General features: G+C 37.4%; 1 protein-coding gene across 1 annotated transcript in view; it reads right to left on the bottom strand.

Moving 5' to 3' along the window:
- The window catches only part of LOC123549483 (sacsin-like), a 115,656-nt gene extending 114,397 nt beyond the window's left edge, over positions 1-1,259 (bottom strand). Inside the window, exon 1 of the mRNA XM_053546697.1 lies at positions 1,045-1,259. Coding sequence (XP_053402672.1) covers positions 1,045-1,048 — 4 coding nt within the window. The 5' untranslated portion in view covers positions 1,049-1,259. The remainder of the gene's footprint in view (positions 1-1,044) is intronic.
- Between the last annotated feature and the right edge of the window lie 15,673 nt (positions 1,260-16,932).

The following is a 16,932-nucleotide window of genomic DNA, read 5'->3' as shown; positions in this document are numbered from 1 at the left end:
CGGAAACATGAGGTAAATGGGGAAAATATCTAGAAATATGAGAAAGTCAAAGAAAACAATTTTAGGACTGTAAGATGCATGGCTGTATTTTCCTGCATAGCATTTAAATAGATATATGAGCCGTGCCATGGGAAAACCAACATAGTGGGTTTGCGACCAGCATGGATCCAGACCAGCCTGCGCATCCGCGCAGTCTGGTCAGGATCCATGCTGTTCGCTAACAGTTTCTCCAATTCCAATAGGCTTTAAAAGCGAACAGCATGGATCCTGACCAGACTGCGCGGATGCGCAGGCTGGTCTGTATCCATGCTGGTCGCAAAGCCACTATGTTGGTTTTCCCATGGCACGGCTCATATATTAATTTTTCATTGCTGATACAAACGGTGTCCACTTCGTCACTGTATAAACAGACTGATTCCCTTGTGTAAGTCTCTACATTACATCATGCTATGAACATAAGAAACAAATGAAAAGGGGCTTTCAACACAGACATGCCGAGTTTCAAATGGGGTATGTGCTAGTTAAGTATTTAAAAGTTCAATAAGTTTTGCAACTCAAAGGTATATAGATATATATTTCTCTAGCGGAATATCCACGGAGATGTACGTTATTAGGCCTAAAACATTCTTTGTTTCCGGCAACATGCTAAAAAAGGTAGGTAGGTCGGATTTTTTTTATTTTTTGAATTGTTTTTTTTTGTTAAGAGAGACTTTTCGGAAATTATTTTTGTGTCAAAAATGAATACAATTAAGGGGGTTATGCCTTTAGAGCATCAGTAAGTTGATTTCTAACATCACTGGCCATGTTTAAAGCATAAAATGTGTAGTTTTGCAACTTTTTGTTAAAAAGTTGAAAAATATATTATCCACTGCCATAAAAACATTTAGGGTCGAGCCAAAAATTTAGGGTAGGTCGGGATACCGGAAACAAACAATTTTTTTACGCCTTATGATAAAATATTGTCCTGATTCAGCAGTCGCTTTTATTTATTTTGTTGGAAAAGAAACAATTCATCAACACTATGTGACAGTTTAAAATTCTTACCCATAATGTCCCGTTGCAAGTTTCTTCTTCCTTCCTATGTCACTATTTAAAACACACCTTTACTCGTTTGTTATACGGCCATCAATCCACTCCGAAGGTCAAATCTGCAGCGCAAATCAATAGTTTGAAATGAAATATGCAATGTTTGCATTTTCTTATCGATCTTTACATGTTAGACGAACTATAAACTTGGACGCGATTAACTTTTATGTGTCAGTGCATATTAACATACTTACAAACATTGCACTTTTTAAAATTGTACTTCAGGTAGTAAATGTTTAAACTTAACCAGGCAACGCCAACGCCGACGCCGATCAAGTGATGACAATAACTTCTTATTTTTTTTCCAAAATTCAGATGAGCTTATAAAAACAACTTGGTAAGGAAATAATGTCAAACGTGATATTTTCTTTTAACTAACGGCAAAAAAGTTATTTGGAAATTTTAAAATTTCAAAATGGTTTCATGTTTTCATGTGTGTAACTCAAGAACACATGACGGAATCTAGCCGGTTTTCGAAAGGAACCGAGATCTAATTGCGACTTGAGTTGTATGTAAGTGTGGTTAAAATCAAATATGAATTATCACTTCTATCGTATTCACAAGATAAAAAGTAACAAATTTTAGCTCTTACATGGGTCAATCAGGGGCCACAACTCCGCTACCTATGATTAGATCTAACAGATTCATCATGGAATCAAAGATCTATTGTTCCTGAAGATATTTTGCAAGTTTGTAATAAATCAAACCTTAAATGGAGTCTCAATATGGATAGCAATTTTTAGACCTTTAAAAAGGCATAACTCTGAAACCCACGATGGGATCTGGCCGAGATATTAAGCCAGTACAAGTTGTGTGCAAGTTTGATTAAAATGTGGTCTCTATTGTGTTCACAAGAAATTGTGTACGAACGATTGACGCCGACGAACGACGGACGTGGGACGATCACAAAAGCTCACCTTGTCACTATACGTGACAGGTGAGCTAAAAATACAGACTATGAGCTGGTTGCTTTAATAATCTGCCGTATATCTTTTTAATCATCTAATTATAGATATTAAATAACCGTTTGACGTAATTGGATATTTTCAGAAAATCACAGCTAGTTGATTTATCAAAATAGGATTGATAGTATAAATTTATCAACTTTATGGTTGACACATACTGAATAACCCTTATAGCAACATGCACCCATTATCACCTGTTATCGAATTAACAAGGGCGTAGCCAGTTAGAAGGGGCTGGGGTGCGACGGGGTGCGAAAGCATCCACATTTATTCTTTTTTTCGGCCAGGTTAGCAAATTTTACTCGCCAACGTACATACTTTAATAACTTTCCATGAAGTTTACATACAAAACGTTTTTCACTTTAGCCGTCTTGTTGAAAATAGCATGTACATGGCAGTGTTAGTAACATATTGCGAGTGATCAGCAAGTCTTCTTTTTCAATATAAATGCTGACATACGAGCGACTATCATCACTAGCACTGATCTATATACGAAATGCCATACTAGCCACCCTTTGTCCTGAGAAACTTGCGTTGAGAAGTTTTGTTAAGGTTTAGGAGTATATCACCAAAACACAGAAATATTTTATAAACGAACAACATCGTTACCAATATTTTACCTGACCATTACATGTTCTGCCGTACTGTCCCGTACTGAAAATATTCTGAAAAAGTTGTCCCCCTTTGAAAATGAATGCCATTTGTAAAGAAATAAAAATAAACAATCGTTGAAAACTGTGTTCCACCTAGTTATGTGAAATTTCAACACTCGCACGCTATTACAAATGCATCCAAACAAACATGTGTAACAGTTCCTTGAAAATGGTGAGTTTTTAAAAGCGCTTGACTGTCTGGAAGTGGGGCCTGTTTAAATAGTTCATTTTTCGGAATTCAATGCTTATATCAGTATAATGACACTTGTTTTGTAGAGTAATATAAGTAATATACACTCTATCATTACAAAAACAACAAAACAAGTGTCAGTATACTAATATAAACATTGAATTCCGAAAAAAGGACTGCCTAAATGGGACCCACTCCCGGGCAGTCAAACGCCTTCAAAAACTCACCATTTTCAAAGAATTGTTACATATGTTAGTTTTGATTCATTTGCAATTGCATGCGAGTGTTGAAATTTCACATAATTAAGTGGAATAAAGTTTTCAGCAATTGTTTATTTTTATTTCTTTACAAATGGCATTCATTTTCAAAGGGGGACAACTTTTTCAGAATATTTTCAGTACGGGACAGTACGGCAGAACATGTAATGGTTAAGTAAAATATTGGTAACGATGTTATTCGTTTATAAAATATTTCTGTCTTTTGGTGATATACTCCTAAACCTTAATATGGATCAGGAAGTCACTTTGTTTTTGCTTGTTTGCTTTGTATCATGTATTTTTTTGTAGACAGCTGAGTTTTAATTGCGATTTATAACTTCCGTAAATCAGTCAGATAGCTTTCCCTCGTAAAAAAATAAAACACCACTCGACACGGAGGACCACATACAAATTTGTCAGATGGACTCAAACTTGCTACAAACCTAGTTAAAGCCCACATCTGATAAGTTCTCATATATACGTCATATTGCACGAAATATATTCCCGGCTTAAAATTATGTGGGACACACCCATACCCCTACTGAAGGAGGTGGCTCACATTCGCACCCTTCCAAGAAAACCTTTGTTACGCCTATGAATAATCGTGGTTTGATCATGCATATTTGGAAATGAAGAATCACAAAATGCTAAAATAAAATTGTACAATATATTTTAGTATATTTTAGATATGTATATTTTAGAACAGCCTTCAATACGAGAAAAAATTTCAAGCAGGTTATGATTCTCTTCAAATTTGCAAAAAAAAAAAAAGAAAATTCAAAACTCACAAACTTTGTAACGTTATAACAATCATAAATGTATATGAAAATAACTTGAAATTACTTACCCATGACGTGATTTTAAACCAAACTTCCTCTGTCAATACTTTAGCTATTTTATCTCCGTGTTAGTCGAAAACTGCAATAAAAGATCCTTTGATCGTTATACATATTACAATCACATGGTGTCTCGTAAGTACGGTGTCCCGTTAGGGCCATCACCGTATATCTTAAGCTCGAGACAATGAAGAAAGACGATACGATATTCAAGTAGAAACAAGTGAATGAAGTATTGCCATGCAATACAAAGTCCCCTACTGAAAGGCACCTAATTTTCTCTACTGCAGTATAACATCATGAACTGATATCTGTCAATGATGTATAAACAATATTGTACTATTATATACAATATGTTATAACAACACACCTGGATTAAAATGTGCATATATAAAATCCCACAGTTGTTTTTATATTGAAATGTTTTTGCCGATTATAAAAAAATTATCATATAAGTTATTTATAGTACCAACAAAGGGAAATTAATCTTAAAAAAAAAAAAAAAAAAAAAAAAAAAAAAAAAAAAAAAAAAAAAAATCTATATAATATAAGTCCATAAGAAACTCTTTACCAGGTAGAGATAGGTCAAAATACACCTAAAAAATGGATGTAGCATGCATGTTGTACCACAGAAAAGTGGTCTCGATTTTTCCCTACGGCCAATAATAAAAAAGTTATAATAAAATCTATTTATAGTAATAACAAAGGGACGTAATTCTAAAAACAAGAGTGCCTCATGGTGGTGAACATTTGGTCCAAGTTACATCAAAATCCCTCAATGCATGAAGAAGAAATGCTCCGGACAAAGTCATTCTTGAATTTGACCTTTGACCTCTAAATATGACCTTGACCTTAGACCTAGGGACCTGGTTTTTGCGCATGACAATCCGTCTTATGTTGGTGAACATTTGTGCCAAGTTACATCAAAATCCCTCCATGCATGAAGAAGAAATGCTCCAGACAAAGTCATTCTTGTGTCTGACCTTTGGTCTCTAAGTGTGACCTTGACATTAGACCCTGGGCTTGGGTTTTGCGCATAACATGTTGTCTCATCCAGGGGAATATTTGTGCCAACTGATATCTAAATCCTGTTTTGCATGACAAAGTTATAGACTGGATAGGAAAAAAATCCTACTGACCTTTGATCTCAAAGTGTGACCTTGACCTTTGAGTTAGGGTACTGGGTGTTGCGCATGACATGTCATCTCATCATGGGGAACAATTATGCCAAGTGATATTGTAATCCCTTCATGGATGACAGAGTTCTGGATCGGACAGGAAAAAAAAATATTGACCTTTGACCTCCAATTGTGACCTTGACCTTTGAGCTGAGGGTCCGGGATTTGCGCACGACACGTCGTCTCATCATGGGGAACATTTGTGCCAAGTAATAATCAAATCCCTTAATGAATGTCAGAGTTATGGACCGACACGAAACAGACACTGTTCATGCTATGTTAACATTTGACTGCTAAGTGTGACCTTGACCTTTAAGCTAGGGGTCTAAAAATTGTGCATGACACATCGTCTTATTATGAGGTACATTTGTGCCAAGTAATATTAAAATCCCTTCATGGACGGCAGAGTTATGGACCGGACAGGAAAAAAGCCCTATTGACCTTTGACCTCAAATTGTGACCTTGACCTTTAAGCTAGGTGTCTAAGTTTACGCAAGACACGTCGTCTCATCATGGGGAACATTTGTGCCAAATAATATTAAAATCCCTTCATGGATGGGAGAGTAATGGACCGGACAGGAAAAAAGCCCTGTTGACCTTTGACCTCAAATTGTGACCTTGACCTTTAAGCTAGGTGTCTAGGTTTTACGCACGACACGTTGCCTCATCATGGGGAACATTTGTGCCAAATAATATTAAAATCCCTTCATGGATGGGAGAGTTATGGACCGGACAGGAAAAAAGCCCTGTTGACCTTTGACCTCCAACTGTGACCTTGACCTTTGAGCTAGGGGTCCGGGTTTTGCGCATGACACGTCGTCTCATCATGGGGAACATTTGTGCCAAGTAATATTAAAATCCCTTCATGGATGGGAGAGTTATGGACCGGACAGGAAAAAAGCCCTGTTGACATTTGACCTCCAATTGTGACCTTGACCTTTGAGCTAGGGGACCGGGTTTTGTGCATGACACGTCATCTCATCATGGGGAACATTTGTGCCAAGTAATATTAAAATCCCTTCATGGATGACAGAGTTATGGACCGGAAACGAAATTGCGGACGGACGGACGGACAGACGGACAGACGGACGGAATGACGGAAAAGCGCATTCCTATAGTCCCCGAAACTGGTTTTCAACCAGTAGGGGACTAATAACGAAAGTATGATGGTGACAAGAAACCACATGATGAAACTACATGATGATGAAAACACAAAACTTAAATGTAAAAAAGGTCGAAACAACCAAACTACGATGGCGGAAAGATTAAAGTATTTCGTACTTTCATTATGGTATTTTCAACGTTGTTTTGACTTTTCCACATCGTACTTTTGGCTTTCACCATTGTACTTCGACTTTTCATCACCGTAGTTTCGACATTTCACCATTGTACTTCCGACTTTTCATCATGACAGTATCGCGCTCAAGTTACACACGCGCAAAAGATTCAGAACATTGGATGAATACATTAGAAGTTATTTCCACGAAGGTTACACTTCGGAAGACATGATTATGTTCTACCTCGTGTAATGGTAATAGACCGGTGCGCGTGGACGACAGGAAGATATGCGGCGATGGTCATAACCGAACACCTTACAATAATGATATACTGGTATATCATTATCAGGTGCACTCCTCAACCTGATCACCTTGGACGTTATTCTACGTAGGAAATGCTTCAGTGTTTGACTACGTTAGTACGTATGTCGCAAATTTAACACTTTGTTTCTATAATTACTTACAACTACAACTTGAAACGCGCATCCTAGCTATTATTTTCACACATGTACCTGTCCCAAGAATACCACACTGGATTACTGTCTAACAATAGAAAAACAAAGTATTATATCATGGTCACATTTAGATCAACCTGACTAAAGTTCTTGATCTTCCTAACAGTTAGATCTGAAGACAGCCTATTCAATTATAAGTTGAATTCTAAATTTGTTTCACATAAAAAATAAACAAAGCGGAATGTGTGTTTTGTTAACATGCCACCGATTTGTCAATTGTGCTGTATGAATTTCATTTTTGAATGACGTATTTCAATACAAGGAAAGCAATATACGCAGGTAGACAGCACATGTATGAATAGAATATATTCCTTGCCCCATAATCCTTTCTTATCTATCTAAAAGAGACGGTGAGAGAAATGAATAATTGTGTAAGTATATAATACCACAAAATACAGTTTTGTAAAAGTTATGAGAAATGTACCAATTTACAACAAAGGGGTTATTGATATATTATCACGTAATATGTTCTATGACAGATATGAAATATTAAGAGAAAATTAAACATGTAAATAAAAATATGCATGAAATGTTTGTTTGTGTTTGGTTTAACGCTGTTTTGAACAGTATTTCAGTTATGTAAAGGCGGGCAGATAACCTAACCAGTGTTCCTAATTTCTGTACCAGTACAAACCTGTTCTCCGCAAGTAACTGCCAACTTCCACAGTCACATGAATCAGAGGTGGAGGACAAATGATTTCAGAGACGATGTCTTTTATCAAATCGTCACGGAGAACATACGGCCCGCCCAAGGATCGAACTCACGACCCCGTGATCTGTACATAGGCGCTCTCCCTACTGAGCGGGTCTGCATGGAATGATTATAAGTAGTAAAGTTGGCACAGTTGGGCAGCCAAACTGCAGCCCTGCAGCTATATCACGTGACCCATGACGTCATCCGTGACTGCGCGCGAATAATAGGGAGGCTGCTCCCTACAACAATGGGTATCGTATAACAGCCTAGGAAATTCCCATGACGTCAGAGCCCAACCCGAATGGAAGGAGGTGAGTTACGGTGCCACCCTAGTTTTCAAACAAAAGAGCCCAGTCTCCCTTTTATGTTATAAACAATAGAGGAAACTGCACCCGAGAACAATGGCACAGCCTCACCCCCAGCGTCCAACCCTTACGTAGAACAATAGAGCCTTTTTACGCTATAAACAATAGGACGGATTTCGTTTCATTTTTTTCTTTTTTACTATTAAAATATCGTCTCATTGATTTCTATATCTATCAGATTCTATTTTCAAATATTACAGGCAATCTAATTAATTAACAATACCCCTAGATCAAATGACAACGTTTTAACTCTTTTTAAATTAATCGAACCACGGTAGTTTTAACCTTTTGTTCGAAAGTATCCGTTACTTCGTCTTTTGATGAAAACATTAGATTAGGATTCAATTACACACTTAACAATGGTCGCGTGCGTGGAATGTTGAAGACAAGCTAATAGTATATTCCTATTTTATTTCAAACAGATATATTTCTTTAACACAAATGATATTTACAATCTACAAATTTGAAAACGTACCTTTTATTTCTCATTATATCTGAAATACCAGTTAATTATAGGTAAATTTCAATTTTGACACGTTTAACGGTTGTATTATAATATTTAAACACAATTGACTATTGAGCTTTCAATCGGTTTCAATTACACTGTGTGCGGCAAGGCGGAACTCTTCTTTAATACCCGGTAGAAAAAAGTCAACAAACTTTGTAATTTTGATGTTACTTTATTTTCATTTTTATATTATAGTCAATTTTATTTATTTATTTTTTTTTTTTGTAGACATAGCAATGAATCACCTGCTCATTCAATAATAGTAATCGCTAGATAAAACAAAGTCAAGTTTACAGTTTAATTGTCTCTTTTTCTTCAACCACTTTAATAACGTTTTCCAATAATGCATATTCGAGGCTGATTTTTTAACCTTAACAGTTCGCTTTCTGCCCAATGCTCGACCCTCTGCACCGGCCCCTCGGCGTCTATCTGCGGCACTCTTCCAGCTGCAACTCCAGCTCCATCCTGTGGAACTGGTGCTATTTCCCTTATTTCTGGAGGTTCGTATCGTTTTAGAACATTTTCAAAAAGGTAAATCTTTTTGTTAATCGCGTACTTCCACGCATCCTCGATAGGGTACCCATCCATCAACTCCAAATCCGATGCCTTTTCCTTAATAGCTCTATAAATAGGGTCTTCTTTAAGAGCGCGGTACCATAGCATAGCGTTAGCAAAGGCTTTCGCTATCGTTTTCCTATATTTGTCTCATGTCGAGAAAAACGCGATTCCTAGCGGCATCTATCGTGAGACCTTCCTCCTCCACATAGCTTTGAATTCTTTCAATGTATTTCGGTTGCCACTTTTCAAACGTTTGGTCTATAATGATACTCCACGGGTGCTCTGTTTCGTCGTTGGAGGATGAGGAATCATCATTATCCCCTCTATAATCAATTGTGTTTGAGAATTCATTATCGCTCTCATTACCGAGACGTCCATTTCCTCTGTATTGACCGATTCACCGCTTTCATCGTCGTGCATCATCTTCTTATGACGTAACATGTTATCTCGCCTGCTGAAAATCTTGCCACAAACGTCGCATGTACTCATCTCCGCGACCGGTTAAATTATTCCGTTCTCCAAACACTTTGAGACAAATATCGCACTTAAACAGCTCACTCGGCGTCCAAATTACGAATGAGGAGGAGTCATATGTGCATTCATTTTAATACTGACAGATTGTGCTGTTATACACATTTTAGCATACAGGCGTATTGTTGCGAAGGAAGTCTGTATAGTTATGAGTGAAGTCTGAATAGTTGCGAGGGAAGTCTGTATTGTTGTGAGGGAAGTAGGGAAAATGCATATTTGAGGCGGTAAAATGAGTAAATGAGGAGGTAAAATGAGTAAATGAGGAGGTAAAATGAGTAAATGAGGAGGTAAAATGAGTAATAAGGAGGGCGCTTTTGATACTCCGAAATGCGCTGTTGGCGCTTTCTGCACCAGTCTTTAAATACCTGGCAAGGCTATACCTGCTACAAAACTTAAGGTCGTAGAAATGAGTCGATTTTTGTAATAGTTTGACATTCCCTCACAATTATATTTGCCTCCCTCACAACGATGCAGACCTATCTCACAACTAAGCAGACTCATAACTTTCCTCACATCTATACAGACTTCCCTCACAACAATAAAAACCTCCCTCATGCCTACCTCACAACTACACAGTCTTCCCTCACAACAACAAAACCTCCCTCATGCCTACCTCACAACTACACAGTCTTCCCTCACAACAACAAAACCTCCCTCATGCCTACCTCACAACTACACAGTCTTCCCTGACAACAACAAAAACCTCCCTCATGCCTAGCTCACAACTACACAGTCTTCCCTCACAACAACAAAAACCTCCCTCATACCTACCTCACAACTACGCAGTCTTCCCTCACAACAACAAAAACCTCCCTCATGCCTACCTCACAACTACACAGTCTTCCCTCACAACAACAAAAACCTCCCTCATGCCTACCTCACAACTATATAGTCTTCCCTCACAACAACAAAAACCCCCTCATGCCTACCTCACAACTACACAGTCTTCCCTCACAAACATACAGATCTCCCTTACAACTATATAAGCTTCCCTCACGTCTCCCTAAAATGAATGCACATATGACTTCTCCTCATTCGTAATTTGGAGGCCGAGTGAGCTATTTAAGTGCGATATTTGCCTCAAAGTGTTTGAAAAACGGAATAATTTAACCGGTCGCGGAGATGAGTACATGCGACGTTTGTGGCAAGATTTTCAGCAGACGAGATTACATGTTACGGCATAAGAAGATGATGCACGACGATGAAAGCGGTGAATCGGTCAATACAGAGGAAATGGACGTCTCGGATGATGAGAGCGATAATGAATTCTCAAACACAAGTGATTATAGAAAGGATGATGATGATTCCTCCGACGACGACGACGAAACAGAGCACCCGTGGAGTATCATTATAGACCAGACGTTTGAAAACTGGCAACCGGAATACATTGAAAGAGTTCAAAGCTATGTGGAGGAGGAAAGTCTCACGATAGATACCGCTAGGAATCGCGTTTTTCTCGACATGAGACACAAATATAGGAAAACGATAGCGAAAGCCTTTGCTAACGCTATGCTATGGTACCGTGCTCTTAAAGAAGATCCTAATTATAGAGCCATTAAGGAAAAGGCATCGGATCTGGAGTTGATGGATGGGTACCCTATCGAGGATGCGTGGAAGTACGCGATTAACAAAAAGATTTACCTTTTTAAAAATGTTCTAAAACGATACGAACCTCCAGAAATAAGGGAAATAGCACCAGTTCCACAGGATGGAGCTGGAGTTGGAGCTGGAAGAGTGCCACAGATAGACGCTGAGGGGCCGGTGCAGAGGGTCGAGCGTTGGGCAGAAAGCAAACTGTTAAGGTTAAAAAATCAGCCCCGAATATGCATTATTGGAAAACTTTATTAAAGTGGTTGAAGAAAAAGAGACAATTAAACTGTAAACACGACTTTGTTTTATCTAGCGATTACTATTATTGAATGAGGTGGTGATTTATAGTTATGTCTACAAAAAAGAATATATAAATATATATATGCATTTAAAAATTCTTTTTCATTTCTCATAATCATTTGTTCGTATGTACGAACAGCCTGAATTTGTTCGTAAGTATAAACAAATGAGAGAAAAGAAAATGAAATTTATTTTTTTAAAAAATGCAATTTGGAATTTTGTTCGTACGTACGAACAAATTTAGGGACTGTATGCAAAAGATTAATTATCAGTTCTGACATTTTGTTGAAACAGCCCAGATTTGTTCATCCGTACGAACAAATTTCCAAATTGTTATAAATTCTTTTTTCATTTCTCATAATCATTTGTTCGTACGTACGAACAGCCTGGATTTGTTCGTACGTACTAACAGATGAGAGAAATGAAGAAGAATTTGAAAAAAAATGCTATTTGGAATTTTGTACGAACAAATCTGTGGACTGTATGCATTTGAAAAATATCCAAATATGAACAAATGTGAGAACTGAGAAAGAATATTGAAATATTGTTCGCACGTACGAACAAATGCCACTTAATACCATTTTGAAAATACAACAATCACTGAAAATTTCAACACATATTCTAATCTATTTATTTAAAAAAATACCAAAACAAATACTTATTAACATAATAAATATAACACAAAGTCTAACATAAATAAACAAGAGCTGTCATTGACAAGAGCTGTTGGTGAAAAAAAGATAACGAAAGCTCCGCCAAGAGGGGCAATATATGCCTAAACGGTTCTATCAGAGGAGGAAGGGAGCAAAATTTAAAGAACTTAACTGTTGAAATCCAAAGGACAAGAAGAACAAAGGGAAGAAATTAAAAATAATCTAAGTCAACAGAAAAAAATTTCTAAGTCAACAAAAAAAATCCTTACCAGGTAGATATATGTGAAAATACACCTAACAAGCAAATACACCGTCGCAGCAAATTAGCAAATAGCAGCTGTGTTTGCAAATGGAATCTTAACTTTGTGGTTGTTTAGTAATTATTGTAATTCTTTTGTTTTTTTCTAAATCAACATAAAAACTCCTTACCAGGTAGAGATACCTTAACACGGGTGGTAAACGCGCAATCCAATTCCCGCTTGGAATACGCTTAAAATGGGTTGCGCGACGTCCGGTGCTAGTGTTGCGCGTAAAAAAAGACGAAATTGAGGTATGTGAAGTTATGATTTTGCTTAGTATGAGACAAGAATATTTTTTCTCGAAAAAAGGAAAATGCTATTCGACACAAATACGATGATACATCATATATGTAAAATATCTGGTTTGTAATTTATGATTCGGCTCCATTATCACAAAAACTCTGGCGACACAAAGCGTGAAAAAAGTATGAAATCAACAAAAATGGCAGTTTCTGACCTCATATGCCTAATCTGGGGACATCTGATGCTTTTTATGATAACTCAACTGTTATGAAGTAACGGATATCAAAATTATTTGCTTCAAATCCTGCTTACGGGGACATAATTGACAAAAAATAATCGGGAATGGGGTTGCGCACCGGGAATGGAGTTGCTCGTATACATCATAATGTATAATGTATACGCGCAACTCCATTCCCGTGGCGCAACCCCATTCCCGATTGTTTTTGGCAATCTTTCCCCCAAAAACAACATTTCATTCAAGTGTATGCAATATTCATGACTGTTTTACACATGTTTGATCATTAGAAGCGGCACGTTTCCAGAAAGAAGCCACAAGAGTTAGAAAATTTGCATTTTTCATGATTCCATACTTGACAGATCGAGCCAGCAGAGTTTTCGTGATATCAGGGCTGATTCTTAAATTAATAATTTGGTATTTCAAACATATGATCTTTATTCATTTTTGGGTCGAATAGCATTTTGCTTTTTTTCGAAAACACTCATAAATGTGTCATTATTTACAAAAACAAAAACCCACCTCTTGATTTTGTATATACTGATGCGCAACACCAGCACCGGAAGTCGCGCAACCCATTTTAAGCGTATTCCCAGTGGGAATAGGATTGCGCGTTTACCACCCGTGCTTAAAATACACCTAAAATTTGAAAGTAGCATCTATGTTGTACCACAGAAAAGTGATCTTGGTTTTTTCCTACGGTCAATTATAAAAAAAGGTTACAGTATAGGTTAGTTATAGTAACAACTAAGGGAAGTTAATCTTAAAAAAAAAAAAAAAAAAAAAAAAAAAAAAAAAAAAAAAAAAAAAATCCAAAAAATAATTGTAAGTCCACACAAAAATCCTTACCCTGTAGAGATAGGTCAAAACACACCTCAACATTGGATGTAATATGCGCGTTGTACTACAGAAAAGTGGTCTCAATTTTTCCCTACGACTAGTAATGAAAAAGTTGCAATATAAGCTATTTATAGTAACAACAAAGGGAAGTAATTCTAAAGAAAGGACCTGCGCATGACACTTCGTCTCATGATGGTGTACAATTGTGCCAAGTTACATCAAAATCCCTTCATGCATGAAGAAGAAATGCTTCGGACAAAGTCATTTTTGTATCTGACCTTTGGCCTCTAAGTGTGACCTTGACCTTAGACCTAGGGACCTGGTTCTTACGCAAGACACTCCATCTCGTGGTGGTGAACATTTGTGCCAAGTTATATCAAAATCCCTCCATGCATGAAGAAGAAATGCTCCGGACAAAGTTTTCATTCTTGTTTCCTTTGACCTCTAAGTGTGACCTTGACCTTAGACCTAGGGACCTGGTTCTTGCGCACGACACTCCGCCTCATGATGGTGAACAATTGTGCCTAACTACATCAAAATCCCTCAATGCATGAAGAAGATATGCTCCGGACAAAGTCATTCTTGAATTTGACCTTTGATCTCTAAGTGTTACCTTGACCTTAGACCTAGGGACCTGGTTCTTGCGCAAGACACTCCGTCTCATGCTGGTGAACAACTGTGCCAAGTTTCATCGCAATCCCTCCATGCATGAAGAAGATATGCTCGGGACAAAGTCATTCTTGAATTTGACCTTTGATCTCTAAGTATGACCTTGACCTTAGACCTAGGGACCTGGTTCTTGCGCATGACACTCCGTCTCATGATGGTGAACAATTGTGCCAAGTTTCATCAAAATCCCTCCATGCATGAAGAAGATATGCTCCGGACAAAGTCATTCTTGAATTTGACCTTTGACCTCAAAGTGTGACCTTGACCTTAGACCTAGGGACCTGGTTCTTGTACAAGACACTCCGTCTCATGATGGTGAACAACTGTGCCAAGTTTCATGAAAATCCTGCCATGCATGAAGAAGATATGCTCCGGACAATGTCTGAGGACGCCGCCCGCCCGCCCACCAGGGGCGTTCCCATAATACGTCCCGTTTTTCAAACAGGCGTATAAAAATTGGAGGTACCATCCATGTTGTACCACAAGAAAATGGTCTTGTTTTTTCCCTACGATCAATCATAAAGAAGTTACAAAAAAAGCTATTTAAAGTAACATAAAAGGGAAGTGATTCAATTAAAAAAGTTATTGTTGACGTACTAAGGGGAAAAAAAGGATCTGCCAAAGAAAAACAAGAGCACCGCAATGCAGGGCAATATACACAGAAAACAAAGTCACATGACCATTGACCCCTAAGTGTGACCTTGACCTTAAAGAAAGCCATCCGAAACATGTGCTCTGTAACATCATCTCAATGTGGTGAACATTTGTGCCAAGTTTCTTTAAAATCCTTCAAGCAGTTCAAGAGTTACAGAGCGGACACGAAACAAAGTCATATGACCTTTGACCCCTAAGTGTGACATTGACCTTGAAGGGAGCCATCTGAAACATATGCTCTGCATGTCGTCTCGATGTGGTGAACATTTGGGCCAAGTATGGTTTGAGTCAAATTATTTTCAAATCCCTTGAAAACTGACACACAAGCAACACCTTTGACTTTTAAGTGTGATCTTGAACTTGTAGCTAGGGGTATGGGTCTTGTGCATGTAACCTCATTTCGTTATGGGATGCCAAGAATTTTCAAAATACCTTCAACAACGGCAGAGTAACAGACCAGATAGAAACACATCATGTTAACATTTAACCTCTAATTGTAACTAAGAGTCTGGATCTTACGCATGACATATCGTCTCATTATGAGGAACATTTTTGCCAAGAATTTGGGGGGGGGGGGGGGGCAGGAAAGTGAAACGGGGCAGGCACGTCTGAGGAAACTGGAGCTGTCACTGGATTGTTTAATGATTCCAAGTGTGGAGGAAGATATTGCACAATAGCTTTAGACTGTGTCAAAAATATTAAGAAATACTCGATATATAGGGAACATATTTTGTTGTGACAATATTATGAAATTTACACATGAAATAAGTAAAAGGTTAGAAAATTACATGAAACCACTACATACAAACAGAATTGTTTAAAACCTGTAAAAAAAACATCTTTAGTTAATTAAATTTACTGACAATTTAGATAGTCTGAAAGTGTAACAAAACATTAACCTGAACTTTCCAGTAAAAAGGGGGAATAATTCATGATATAAAATGTGCCAGAGTAATGGAACTTATGTCATATGATATTGGTGATGATGCTGAACAATTACTTAAAGTTTGAATCAAATCCATTCTGTAATAACAGAGATGATGTGAAATTGCATCAAAACTCTAACCTGAAATTCAAGTAAAAAGGGGGTATAATTCATGAAAAATTTGTGCTAGAGTTATGCACCTTGTGTCATATGATATAGGTGATGATGTTGAACAATAATTCAAGTTTGAATCAAATCCATTCTGTAATAACAGAGATGATGTGAAATTGCATCAAAACTCTAACCTGAAATTCCAAGTAAAAAGGGGGTATAATTCATGAAAACTTTGTGCTAGAGTTATGTACCTTGTGTCATATGATGGGGGTGATGATGTTGAACAATTAGTTCAAGTTTGAATCAAATCCATTCATTAATAACAGATATAGAGTGCACCAAAACTTTAAACTGAAAATCAAGTGGAAAGTGGGGATAAATCATAAAATATTGGTGCCAAAGTTATGGATCTTATGTCAGATGATGTGGGTGATGGTGAGAAATAACCATACAAATTAGTATGAATCGAATCCATCAAGTAAATAAAGAGATAAGGAGAAAAAAAGAAAGTGTAAAAAAACTTCAACTAAGAGGGGGGGGGGGGGGGGGGGGGACGCGGAAAGACGCCAATGCCAGGTCGAGTAGGATAGCCCTCCTTATTCTTCGTATAGCTGAGCTAAAAATTATATACAATAAATGCCCATCATGTAAATGTTACAGTAAAACACATTCTGTTTTGTAGACAGTAATATCAAACAATGACATATACAATGCCAAAAATGAAAATGAATTCTTTAAACAATTTTGGTAGGGGGTCACCTAAGGATAATTCCTGTTAAGTTTGGTGTAAATATGCC

Source organism: Mercenaria mercenaria, chromosome 6, assembly GCF_021730395.1.
Source record: "Mercenaria mercenaria strain notata chromosome 6, MADL_Memer_1, whole genome shotgun sequence".
Classification (NCBI taxonomy): domain Eukaryota; kingdom Metazoa; phylum Mollusca; class Bivalvia; order Venerida; family Veneridae; genus Mercenaria; species Mercenaria mercenaria.
This window is presented reverse-complemented; position numbering and strand designations above follow the sequence as displayed.